This window comes from Lepisosteus platostomus, chromosome 9 (genome assembly GCF_059453375.1).
Source record: "Lepisosteus platostomus isolate fLepPlt1 chromosome 9, fLepPlt1.hap1, whole genome shotgun sequence".
NCBI classification, from domain to species: domain Eukaryota; kingdom Metazoa; phylum Chordata; class Actinopteri; order Semionotiformes; family Lepisosteidae; genus Lepisosteus; species Lepisosteus platostomus.
This window is the reverse complement of record NC_142619.1, coordinates 52,073,822-52,087,756: the sequence shown is the minus strand read 5'-3', so window position 1 is coordinate 52,087,756 and position 13,935 is coordinate 52,073,822. Positions and strand designations below refer to the sequence as shown.

Here is a 13,935-nt window from a genome sequence, read left to right as displayed (position 1 = left end):
GCAGGGGGGCTTGACGAAGGTGCCCTTCGGACAACCCGGAAAATAGGTAAGCCTTGTGGCGTCCATCTTACAAAGCTGAGTCCAGAATAGTGGGAGTGTCTGGCTTCAGGGGAGACTGGAACAGGAGGCAGGTGCAGGAGATCAGGTAAAATGTGAAAGAGCTGGAGTGCCCCTAAGGGGGAGGGATTACAATCGTGACACAGATGCCTTTATTTTGCTCTTTAAATCACTATTGTTCTTGCAAACATTTTAATTGTACCTATGTACAGTATATTCCATTAGGTCTGATAATCTCCTCTTGTCTTTTGAGAACCAGCTTCCTTGGTCTTTGTTGTTATTTTATTCTAGTATAAATCCATTGACTTGAATCTCCAGGAAATAAGCATACACATTAAAATTTAGGGTTTTGTTTCTGTACCTGTTTAGTTACAGTTTATTGCCAGCTTGCCATTTGTAATTCTTTTGGACTTGTTGCAAAAGGGATGATGTCATCAGAAGAATCAAAAGTGATACAATTAGGTTCCATTCATCTTTATTCCAGCTTCTTTTTCACAGGTAACTGTAACTAAAAGTCTTTTTCCAAAGGTGCTCTGAACAGATTGGGGAAATTGTATCCGCATAACTGTTTTCTTAGTGTCTGTTTCTTCTCAGTGCTTTCATATAGTCTTATTTTGCATGGTGCATTGCTGTATATATTGTTGGCCTATTTAAAATAGGTATCAATATCTTGTTTCTGTAAAACACTTAGAATGTCGTCTTATAATGGTTGCATTCTGGCTTTGTGGTTTTATACTAACTCTCTTTAACGCTATTCTTTATATTTTTAGGGTGTCCATGGTGCTGAATCCATTCCTGAGTGGATTTATTCCTTCGGTTGAAAGGAATGTAGTGTCCTTTTTAGTGTCTATCCTTACCCTATTTACAAACATAATTCATTCCACAAAAACAGATGGGAAATTCAAATTCAAATGACTTTAAATGTTAAACCTTTCAATTGAATCTTGAAGTTTAAAACAAATCACCCAGAATTAATTGTTTTTACCTTAACATTAAAATTAAGAACTGAATTTTGAAAGTAAGAACATTATTGCTTGCTTATGATGTTTAATATCCCTATATACCCTAGACACTAGTTAACAAGATAAATAGACAAAATGTATACATATTCTAGGAAGGTAGATGCACAGAAGACCTGTGTCGTGGGAGGTCATGCTGTGAGGATGGCATCTTCCATTCAGCTATGGCGGACACATTTGTGTTTTAGTGAAAATCTCTTTGTAATTACAAAAAAACAGGTATGAAAATGCATGCTTTGTTATAGCAAAAACGCATTCATGAATCGATTTTTTTTTTTTCCTCAAGAGAGCATTGAATCCTCAAAGTAAGAACACTATTGCTTGGTTATGATCATTACAATATTTACCTTAGTACAGTAGGTAGAACCAGTTAGTAAAATGTACAAAAAGTCTAAGAATGTTCTGTTTTGTGAAAGTTCAGTATGGCATTTTCCATCAGCTTTCATCATAAATCAAGATAGATATCAAGTAGCGTTTTCATTAAAAATATTACTGTTAAGTGTGAAATCATGGGGTCAATGCTTCAGTTTAGGTAAATAAAGATTATCCTTTCATTTACTGCATTTTCTATTAGCAATTTCAAAATAACTTGAAATTCCAAATCCACCTGAATCAGTGTTATTGCTTTAGTTTGTGGCAGTCACAGACTAATTCTTGCCATAAAAAGCAGTCTTCGTTTCAATCTGCAAACCCCTAGGTGAGATTATGCTTTTTAAAATTAAAAGTTAGCAGGGGGATTCTCGTGACATGCAGACATTTGCCTCTCAGGGGCTCAGACCTAGACCTGTTTCCATACTACACCCAGTGCTCACCCATGAGTCATAAAAGAAAATGCCCAGTTTTTCTTATGTTAATGAATTGAATTCTGAATATTGAGGTGAAATCATATACAGTATCATACCTCACATCAGAGTTTTCTGCAGTGCCTATTCTGAAACTTCCAGTGCTATATGTAACACATAGGAAATCAAATAACTGGCTTGCTATGTTTTTTTATTTTTGCTCATTACCAGAATTTGTGTAAATGGTTAAAGGAACCTTCATTGTCACAAACTCTTCTCATTTACTTGCTCTACAAAGCACCCAACCACCAACATAGAGTTCTTTATATACCAAACAAACCTTATTCCACCCATGTAAGATTGTTTGCTAACTTTAAACCAATTAGCGTATTAATTAACTAATTACTTAACACAGTGACCATTTACAAGCAATAGAAGCATAAATTGAGGCCTAGTCGCAGGTTGACTGAAACCACATTTCCTCCCCCCTCAGCTGGAACCTAAGGGGGAAAATTCAGCCCTCCGCAACCAATGGCAGGCTGCATCCCATTAAGATCCCCTCCAAAAAATCAATACCATACAGCCTCCCTGTTTTCCTTTACAGGTGTAGCAGAGCTAGTTGACGTCATCGCACTCCCTAGTGTAGCAGGGACCTCAGCCGGCTGGGCTGAGGGAGGTCTCCTTTAGCTCACTCGGCTGGTTCCCTGTTGCGTTAAGATGAAGACCCGGGTTCGCGCCCAGGTGTTGCGGGATGAAGTGGCAGGGTGGAGCGGCGAGGGCACAAGCCCGAGTGGAACTGCGACAGTCACACAGGGGTCTGAGATTTGTCCACCCTTGACTTCTAGAGGTTCTGTGCAGGTCATGCTGGGCACAGTGACAAACCACTTCCTCCAGGACAGAGACAGCAGGGAAGGCAGCATCATCTATCGTTGGATGGGTCAGTAAAATATCCGTATCTTATAGGCAACCACATCATAAAATAGCCATTTTTGTATTGTATTGTAGTATTTTTTTTTATATTTACTTTTTTATGTTTTAAAGACGTGGTTACAGAAACGACAGGTTAACAGAGTTAACCATATGGATGTCAGATTCAAAGATGAAGTGCACTTCTTTACACAAAGGACTGTGGGATTCTGGGACATTCTGCCCAGGCATGTTGTGGAAGCTGATATTCTGACTTCTTTCAGGAAGTGACAGGATGAGATCTCTGGATCAATTACCTGTTAAAAAATTAAATGAGCTAGATGGGGCGAGGGACGTCTTCTATTTAAAATATTTTCATATATTGTTGGTTTTAGAAATCTAAAAAATATTATTAAGGAACTTCAGGAAAATAGTCAAAGGAAAAGTTTACTTCATACCTTATGATACCTGGTAGACATCTTACAGAAGGCATATACAGAGTAGGTGATTTTATGTAAAGTCTTCTTGAGTGATTTTATGTAAGTTTCGGTGCATGAGTAAAAGGAGTAAAGGTATATTTAATGACACATAATCCACAGGGTGGTACTAATGATGTCAATTCATAAAAAAAATTTCAGAATGGTTTATGCTTGAACTTATTTTAGGTATTTTGTCATTTCCTGCAGTGGTTAAAGGTTTATTAAGAAATACTGGAAGGTTCCCTGTGGAAATACAATAATCATGTTTACTTACAGTAGCTTCCACATTGTAGCTATGCAAAGTACTGTGGTCTGTGTATGACTTGTCAAAACATAAAACTAGATAAAGATTTTAAATTCAAAATATAAAAGTTGCATCATTCATTGAATGTTGCATATTTATGTTGAATGTGGCATACTAATTTGATATTTTATGAAAAGACTGAATATCTCCATAATTTATTTTTCAATAGAATAATAATTACTAAGATATTATAGAAAGCACTGTCTTTGTGCAATTGTCACTTCTGCTCTGTTTAAATGAGTGCTGTCCTGGATGGCCTCTCTGCTACTTACCCTCTCTGCGAGCTTTCAAAAATTGGCTGGACGTGTTTCAAAAAAGTGGATAATATTCTGGGATCAACTCCCAGAACCTAAACTAATAATTTATCTACACAAAGGTATTTCTGATTAAACTGATTTTGAATGCACAAATGTCAAAACCTTTTACCATTCTTTTACGTGCTTGGATTGTTATGTACATCCTAGGTTGTGGTTTATAGATTATAATTTCCCATAATAATCAATTATCCCAACAAAAATGATATGATTTACTTCTTTAATCATATTAAGCGGAAACTATATACTGGTATAACCATAAGTACAAAGCAGTATTTTTTTAATTTGTAATGGACAATTAATTTTTATTACATTTCTACCCAGTTTAGAATTGCAAACTGTTTAAGTCTTTGTCTCTCTAGCAATGATTCCAGCTCCGGCATGAGGAAAGTAAGGACCTGTGAACATGCTTTTCCAACATGCTCTCCTGTCAGAACCATTTAACTTGTGACAGAGAGTAAGCTCTACTATGCCTTATGGGAGAGCTAGCACCAATTGTATAGCACCACCTATCTGTAATTTGAAATTTTAATTGTTAGTACTTCATTTATTTGCATGGCTGTCACATTGATTGTCAGGTTGGAGATAGTCTCATTCGCATTTTCTTTATTTAATGAACTTATTTTTACTGTACCTTCACGGTTGTTCCATAGACTTACACCATGTGTAGTACATCTCTTCCTGACTCCACTGTTCCTCACTCCACTTGCAGGGACCCGATCAGTTTTACATTCTGTCTATTTCTATTGCCTGCATTGAGACTAACCTGTAAATAACTGGCATGGATTTGGAAATGGTAGGTCTTGTTACCTGACCTGCTTGATTTATTTGAACAAGCAACAGTAGGAATGCATAAAAGTAAACCATGAACCAACCTATGATATATTAGGATTCTAGAAAACCTTAAATAAGGTTCCACACTAATATAAAATTCTTCTCTCAAAATCTGTAAGAGTTTTAATAATGTGTATTCATGGTTTAAATAATAATGAACAGAAAACACTGTAATAATACTCAATAATAAGGGAAGAAAGCCCTGATTAGGGAGAGTTAATTAGTAGAGTACTACACTCACAAGGATGGTGAAGCAGTCTGAGGTAGGAATCTTGATTCAGGTAGAGGTTCAGGAGAGAGAAGAAGGAAACAAGCCAAAATGTAAACCATGTCATATCAAGGGACAGGTGTAGGTCAAAAGTTCAGACACGCTCGGAGTGAAGTACCAGCTGGGAAAATACAAAGTAGCATAGAGATGGCAGTCCAGGGCCAAAAACACAGAAGTCAAGCACAGTACAGGGGCAATCCTGGAGATTAGGTATGGTTGGAAAATGAGAAGGTACAGAAATAGACTGGAAAATGCTAAGACATGTAGAGAATACCAAGACTAAGCATGGGAGGGTGAGAAGGTGGGTTTTAAATACTAGAAGGATTTGGTGTCTAGTGGGCAGTACTGATTGCCTTCCATAGCATATTGTCAAGGCTATTGATTGAATAATAGGATTAGGATTGTTAGCAGTGAGTATGACTTGTGTATTGTGTGTGTATTGAGTATTTGTGTGTGACGAGTGAGGGTATGACATTTTGTCTATGATGTCTGAATTAAAGCTGTAAAGAAAACACCTATCTTTAAGTTCGGTAGAACCAACCTCTTCATCTTAACCAGACTGCCTGTAATCAGGGAGGAAACACACTTGTTGTCAGGTAAATTGGAAATAAATTAAAATCCTTGAATTTATACTTCTCTTATTATTCACATTGATAAAAGTGTAATTCCTTAGTCCTGCATCTTCTTGAATGTTAATGGTTTGCATTTTCTTATAGAATGCTTCAAAACCCATTTTTTAGTAGAGTAATACATTTAGGTATGATACTAGGTGACCTTCATATTTTGGCTACAAACAAAAAACTTTTAATCAGAAGGGGTTGTGTTAATTTGCTTATTTAACTATCCAACCGTTTTTTAAGGGCTTCATCCAATTCAGTGTCACAGGAGAGCCGAAGCCCATCTCAGCAAGCAGCAAGTGCAAAGCAGGGTATAACCCTGGACAAGACACCAGTCCATCACAGCGCACACACAGACACAAACACATGGGCCAGTTTTCCCAAAAGTCAATTAATGTACAGTACAAGTATGTTGTTGAACTGTGAGAGGAAACAGAGCACCTGGAGAAAGCCTACACAAACATGGGGTGAACATACAACCTCCAACCAGTTTAGCTACTGTATATAAAACATGTGAGTATAAAGCCAAAGGCTGAAGAGATACATCTCTTCTGCACAGACTAAACTGGCATTTAAAATAGTTTTCACATGTACAACAGCTTCGACTCATATCATACTCATTTCCAGCCTGAAACTCCACTTTGGTCATCAATCATTGCTAATAATATATGTGTATTTTTATATAGATTTTAAATGTTTGTCCTTTTAATATTATTTTTTCAATCTAGCTACAAAACAGACTTTTGTTGTTGTTTTTAATTAATAAAATGGTCAGTGTCGCATCAAGAATTAGACAGCTAGACTGTAGTCATTTAAAATTTCCAGATAACAAAAGTGGGGGATAAAAAATGAGTTAGATTTGTATGTAAACTTGTCAGTATCTTCTACTGCCATATATGAAGAATGTTACAAAGGCTAATGATGTGTTAGAGTATGTCAATTCATATCACATTCTGTTGAAATTATTCAAAACACTGGTAAGAGGTCTTTTAGAATATTGTAGAAATTATGGTCACCATGTTAGGAGATAAATGTTTTTACTCTGGAAGAGTGACGAGGTTAATTCAGTTTTCTTTCATTAGAATACATCTGGTTCTATGAAGGTACTGTATGAAAAGGTACATATCTGGAACATCTTACTAACACTTCCTGCCTGCATTGCACACAGATTAGTGCTTGGTCAAGTGCAAGGTATTAATATAAGAGGGTACTTGACAACCATACTGCATGTATAATGTTGGAGAAATTCAGAAATCATAAAAGAAATTATAAGGTTATAATTGCAGTAGACTGTCTGATATATCATATAGCAACTCATCCCAAGTAGGTTAGACATAGCATTTAGTTAGCATGACAGATACTGAAATGGGTTCTAAAGACAACTTGACTGTCTGCTCTAAAAGCCTAGCAGATCAAAAATTGCACAGGTGTCTCTGGAAGCATCCACATTGAATAAAAGGATATTATATCACAGCAGTCCACCACAGGCCATCGACCACATGTATGAATGCAGAAAGGTTACAGTTCTCCCAGAAAAGTCTAATGTGTGGTACAGAATACCAGTTTCTTAAAAACACAAAGAGAGAACTGAAGAGATCACTCAATGTGTCTAGTACAGTAAATAAAATAGCAAATGTCACCTGTTCATAAAGAATTAAATAAGATATAAGATCATCCCCAGTCTCAATAAAAATACTAGAAATCTTAAGCTTATAAATTATGCAGTCCAAGTTTTTACTGTAATATAACTTCATGTGAACTCATAAATTTAAAAAAACAAGTTTAACAGAAGACACAAGCCTATCCGTATGACATAATTCCTGGAACGACTCATTCAAGACGCTACTGTCCGGATATCTACAGATGCTCTAGATAATGTTGATCCTGTGTGAATCGTTGGTGCAGCAGAAAATAGGGAATGACAGAATGCTGACATCAGCACAACACTTCAGTAACATCTAGGCACTACAAAAACTAAAAAACTTAATGTGCAGAAATATTGTTTTGTATTTATTAACATTTGTATGAGAAAATCTGTTTGGCTTAGAGTTTTACATACAGTACCTGTGGAGATCAGCTCAAATCATTGCCTAAAAAACTACCTAAAGTTAATTTTAAATTATTATAATTAATATATATCATTTATATAATGTATTGGCAATTAGTAAATCATTTAACAGCAAATCCAGATGGTGGATGTAATTGAAGTTGTCAAAAAAGTAGTGCTGGATGTGAAACAAAAAATAAAAGTTTATGTCATAAATTCATTAATAATGAAGCTCCATTCTGACAAATCTGGCCATTTTCCATCGGCAAATCATATACTGTATCCTCTGTAAGTCTCAGTTTTGAAGAAACTGAAAGTAAAGTATCCTGAACTGTTTTTGTTTTTTTAAAAGGGACAGTGGAGTATCCTGTGAAAGACTTTTTTGGTAAAAGGTAATGATTCATTGGGTTGGTGATTCAATCTTTTGTGCTCAGTCCTATAAAAGAGGAAAGCTGATGGTTTCTAAGGGTTGACACACAGACCCTGGGCACAGAGAGGTAAGGTTCACTCTCAGCTTTACTTTTTCTATCTGCAATTTCTATATAGAACTCATTAATGCTCTGGAACTCATATAGTTAATTCCTCTTACACTTTTTATGTGGAAGGTCTCCTTTAAGTTTTCTGCCTGAGGCATTAGTTTTATGATCTAGCATTTAGGTATTTGATTCTATAAGGTTTTTTAACCATTGAAGGAATACTGTTTTTAATTTAGTTACAAATTGACATGTGTAATAAATGAAAACATATTTTCCTAAATCATATACAGTCCTAGTCCATACCAGACGATGGAGTAGCCAAAATACCATCAATCGTCTTCTTTTTTCTCTGTTGTTTAATAACTCTAACTAATTTTGTTTTAAAATGCAAAAAGTCCAATTTTTGCCTTCAGATGAAATGTGACTTTTGGCAAGGACAGCTTAGAAAAAAGAAAAACATGTTTGTTTTTTGGCAGAAGAATGTTGGAATGGAAAACTAGACATCAGTCCTAAATTAAAGTTCTAGAGTAGGTCACAGTGTTAAAATGATAAGTACCGTTTAAATTCTGAGACATAAAACATTGCAAGTATATTACAATCAGCTTTAGCAAATATTTGTTTTTTTATGTTTAATGTACTTTTTATATCCATTTCTCTTTCTGAGTGTTTAATATTTTAAGTGTTTAAACACTTTTTAAACACATTTCAATATGTTTAATATAGTAATGTCTAATTTCAATGTCCTATGACTAATAAAAAGAAATCAAGAATATAGTTTAAAGATTTCTAAGATTGACATCATTAGAATAAATTATCTAATTATACAAGTAATAAATATATTAATACTTTTATATTTTAGTATAAAATAAGCAAACATTTTTTAAGCAAACATTTATTTTTGGACAAATATTTCAGAAAACTGTTCACATTTCATAGCAGTTTTTTTCCAATGGATCAACACTTCATAATATAATAGTGACTTTAAACATAAAATGCAAACTTTTTGAATCTAGATTAATTTTGTTTTAGTGTTTCACTTCAACATACTGTATGTAAATCTATGAATGTACAAGTCTCAATAATAATGTCATCAGTTTTTCCTGCTTTATTGTATCATTATTAAACAATAATTAATTTCGTTTTCATTCTGTTTTGTAAGGGGAAAAACCTTGAAGAATGAAATATCCTGTGATACCCTTCTGTTTGTCTTCCTGGATGTTCCTAACCCTGAGTTACAGTAGACCACTTGCAGAAGACAGAGTTAAGAATGATGCCAGGCTATTGGCCCAAACAACAGTTATTAGAATTCAGAAGCATACTAATGAGGTATGTCAATACATTTTATTGCTTTATCTAAGCTGATTTGTTGGGATGGAATAAGCATTTTTATTAAAAAGAAACAAAAATACATAACAGTATTTATCACATTATTTACCAAGTCTTTTGACCTTACATACAGCAGAAGTAGGTCAAGCACTTAATATTTAAAGAAATTGTACTTTTTAAGGACATAAGCAAATCACAACCATTGTCACGAAGGCAATATAACAGGGTCCTTGCAAACACATAGAAATGGATGTAGAATAATAAGCTATTATTTCAATTACGTTAATCAGTTACAAACATGAACTCTTTGGTTATCACAAGTATGTTGGCGATATTCATTAACTAAAAAATAAAGATGTACATTCCTGAATGAAGTTGTTTTTATCAAATCCATTTAATTTAAAAATAAGTGAACAATTCGGTGATATCAAAATACATGTAATTAAGGAAAGCAATTGTCTGTGTTAAACATTTTATACAGAATTTTAAAATGTTATAATTATTTTCCAGTTCTTTCTGTTTTGATGCGCTAAAATAATCTTGACCTGATGAATCCGTGTAGTTAATCAGATGAAAGGCTTTTTTGTCATCCACAGTGTTAAAAGGGTGCATCAATTGCCTTAGATCGGTTGGTTTGAATAATAAGAACAGAAGACTAAAAAACTCAAGGAAAAAACTCTTGCCAAAGTGTTAAACAAACAGTTGGAAAACAAAAAATAATCAAAGATTATTCTGATACTGTGTCGAACGCTTAAGTTCAGAGTTTTATTTAGATGTACAGAGCATCACGTTCCTAAACAGATGAAGCGAACATCTCAGACCCATGAGCGGCTCAATAAGCATCTTAGTAAATACAGCTAGAAGATGAAATGCACCTAAAGCTTGTTGCTCAGCAACAAAAACAAACATAAATGCCTGATTCCACAGAGCACACAATTATCTTAACGGATGCTCAGCTACAAAATAAGCTTACACTAATTAGCTAATAAAGAAGATTGCCAAAGGGCCCAGCTCTACCAATGAAAGGTTGTTGACTTCTATGGTTCTGTGGTACAGTCAAAAGTCACCAATCCTTTTTTACAGTGGATCTCATTGGACAATTTATGTATGATAACAAAAAGTAGAGGAATGCAAAGAAAATCGGAATTATTTCTAGCAGAAAGTTAGGTAACAGTTTCATTGCAGCAGGAGTTCCCAATACTCTTCCTTGAAGAGCAGAATGGCTTCTGATTTTGCTTCAGCTGAGTTTATTTCAGCTTTCTCTTTGGGACATTTTGTAGATTTGCTTTCAGCTCTAAGAAGTCAAATAGGATTCATAATTGTTATGAACCCTGTACCCATTTCTGAGTTTCACAACATACTGTACGCTTAGACACAACTGCCATTGTTCAGGTTTCCTGCCTGAACTTTGTCCAATTGGACCTCTGCAGATGGAAAGAAGCACTCATTGTGAGAACGTCTGATACTGTGTCATTCCCATCTGTGTCTGTTCTTCATAAAGTGATTAACTAGTAAAAGCTGTTTGGTCAGGAATAACACTAAGCAAGGTGAGAAGAGGAGTGTGTTAACCTCTGTATTCAGAAGGTGCTGGAAACAGTACCCTTGAATTCAGGTATTTTTTACACTCAGGACAGACAGAAGAAACAAATTAAATAAAAGTCTAAACAAGTTAGCAGATCAATTAAATATTTAACTAGCACTGGGGATATCAACTGGAATTATACCATTATGGTATTTAATATACAGGTACATGGGACACATGAGATATTAGCTGCATGATTTACACCCAGTGGCATCTTAGACATTGATTATGTATGTAAAAACATTCTTCTATAGCTTGACAGGACCTACAAAATAGGCAGCTAAAAAGCTGTTAACATATTTACAGTCCAATTTGCAATGCATTACACAAACACATTTGAGTGTGATTTCTAAATGTAGATCTCTTGTGGACCTCTTGTAAGAAAGAGGGCCCAACATGTAAGGTAGAGGTTATATCATAAGAAATTCAACCATATTAGACGTTCCCATAGAAGCAAACAAGAAAACTGAAGGAGGTCTACAAAAATGGATATGAACACATCCGTATTGACAGCACAATGTTTAAGATTAATAAAAATGTCTAAAAATGATTTATTTTATTATTAAATGATACATTTTATTTCTATTTTTCTGTTTTGTAGCTAAATAGTATGTATATAAAATAGAGAGCAAATACTTTTTCAGAGCATTTTAGGCAATATATTGCATGATGCATTTCCTGCTGTTCTGATACAGTGTGTTAGTTTCTTTTTAAACTTTAGACTAAATTCCCAACTGTAAAAGAAATATATAAAATCTCATCTTGCATAATTCATAGGGTGATTTTTAAATGTTTTGTTTATGGTGTTTTTTATTTTTCATTTTAAAATGGTATGCAAAGAAACAAAAAAATCACACTTTTCATATTTTCCATCATTGTGTTCTAAGTATTGTGCATTACAGTTAGATTAATATGGACATTTTCTCATTTTTATTGTATAATACAACTATTAAATGTTAATTACAATATATTATGAATTATAGCTTTCGATTTCGTACAATTTAAGTTAATTAAAATGTTATCATTTCAAATTTTCATTATTTTTTCCTAGATTCCAGGAGGTATGAAACTATTCCCATTACTAATGTCTGTACCTGATTGGTTTTTCTCTCTTTGTTTTGTTCTTCATTAGTCTAAGATGTCACCGAACCTGGTTTTCAGCGGGTTAGAGCTAATACCAGATGCACTCAATGATAAAACGCTGGAAGGCTTATCAACAGTGGAAGATAATTTGCACACATTTCAAGAGATTTTATCCAGTCTTCCCATGGAGGAAATGGATCAAATCTTAGCTGATATTTTCAACCTCCGCATGATCATTAAGTCATTAGCAACGTCAGTCAACTGTGGTCCATTAAAATCCAGCAACATGAGCCACCTGGAGAGCTTTTTGAAGACTAATGCTGCTTTCCATGTCACCATTGGAAATGTTGCCTTGGAGAGACTTCAGAAATATCTACTCAAATTGATAAGAAATCTCGATCAACTTAAGAACTGCTGATCACGAACTCCAATAATAGAGAATGTCTATTTAAATTATTTAATTATTTAAGTACCAACTATTTTTTAAGAATTATTATCGTTTTTTATATTTATAAATTGTTTGCTGTACTGTATTTCACACTATTTGAATGAGGAACTTTTATATTCTAGCACTGAACAAACCCAAATGTAAATGAGTGTTTCTTCTGCCTGTTTCTTTTTTTCCTGTTCAGTAATGACTGTTTTACTGAAGTGATGACAGTTCTCAATGACTTGGAGGTTTTGGAAAAAGATTTTATATTTGGGACTTTGAAATATGATCAAACATTGAAAAAAATGCTAATTTAGGAGAAAATATCAAGGGTAGAGTTAGTTCTTCCGTTGTCTGTCTTTGTTGTTCTTGGTACTTATTTTGCTTACTCAGAAAACCAAATTATACTGCTATCCACATACAGCACTTAATTTATTTACTGAATACAATTTTCTGTACTGCCTTATTCAGTAGTATATCCATTTTTGTCAGAATATAAACAATGCAAAAATGTAGATATTATTTTTATAATTTTAGATTTTTCATTACTTTTGGTACATCATACTGTCTTCCTGTTAGACAAACTATTTGTAATGGTTTGTTAAGAAATGTTTGCATTTTCCATCACTTGCACCACAAAAACACATTTTTAAATTATATTTGTTTTATCTAGAAAAGTTTTATCTAGAAGGCAGGAAAAGTAAATAGTTAATACGATTGTACTGTTACAGTATTCTAAGTTATTGTAGTGTTTACACAATTTTCTGCTGCATTGTAAACTTTTTTTTACAAAATTATTTATTACATGTGTTTCTATTAATTGTTATTGAATGTTTTTAAAAGAGGTCCTTTTCTAAAATGTTTCTTTGTATAGTTTTAAATATATTAAGTAGGGCATAAAATATTTTCCATTGCCCTATTTTAAAAAGCTGTTACAATAAACATGAAGGAAACTGCCTAATATTGTTTTTATTGTTCAATTGTTTCAAATTGACATATTGAAATAAATATAACATGTAAAAACACTGAATAAATGCTTTGTAAATACCTCATTTAATTCCAATTGTCTCAACAGTGAGCCAGGGAATTTGCATGGGTTAAAAAGATTTACTGCAGCTTTTCATGTCTGATGTATTTCTTTTATTCAGTATTTTACATGTTTTGAGCTTTCAAAGTGGTTTCAGTTTTGAAAATAAAATGTGCAGCTCATTGCTCAGAAGATATAATTTTCAAAGGAAATATTTTATTACATAAAAGCAGAGCTTGACAAGAATTCTAAAAATGGTTACAACATAGCAAGGTCATACGGTATGTCCATAGCTGAAGTAAATATTTTTTCCATGGCTATTACTCAAACTTACTACTGCAGTTAAACACAATTTACTCCAAAGTTTCAGTTATGCAGATGATA

At 33.8% G+C, this 13,935-nt stretch overlaps 1 protein-coding gene across 1 annotated transcript; it reads left to right on the top strand.

The window, feature by feature from the left end:
* The first annotated feature begins 291 nt into the window (after positions 1-291).
* On the top strand, positions 292-13,475 carry lepa (leptin a). The gene is made up of 4 exons (XM_088645520.1): positions 292-2,795; positions 7,980-8,124; positions 9,263-9,429; positions 12,144-13,475. The coding sequence occupies exons 3-4, from the start codon at positions 9,280-9,282 to the stop codon at positions 12,510-12,512; spliced, it is 519 nt and encodes a 172-aa protein (XP_088501646.1). The 5' UTR covers positions 292-2,795; positions 7,980-8,124; positions 9,263-9,279; the 3' UTR covers positions 12,513-13,475.
* The last annotated feature ends 460 nt before the right edge of the window (positions 13,476-13,935 follow it).

What these genes read in the sequence shown, in the direction of transcription:
- lepa (XM_088645520.1), top strand. Translation starts at nt 9,280, where the DNA reads ATGAAATATCCTGTGATACCCTTCTGTTTGTCTTCCTGGATGTTCCTA. An exon ending in TTCAGAAGCATACTAATGAG is followed by an intron (nt 9,430 to 12,143) that starts GTATGTCAATAC and finishes GTTCTTCATTAG; the next exon opens with TCTAAGATGTCACCGAACCT.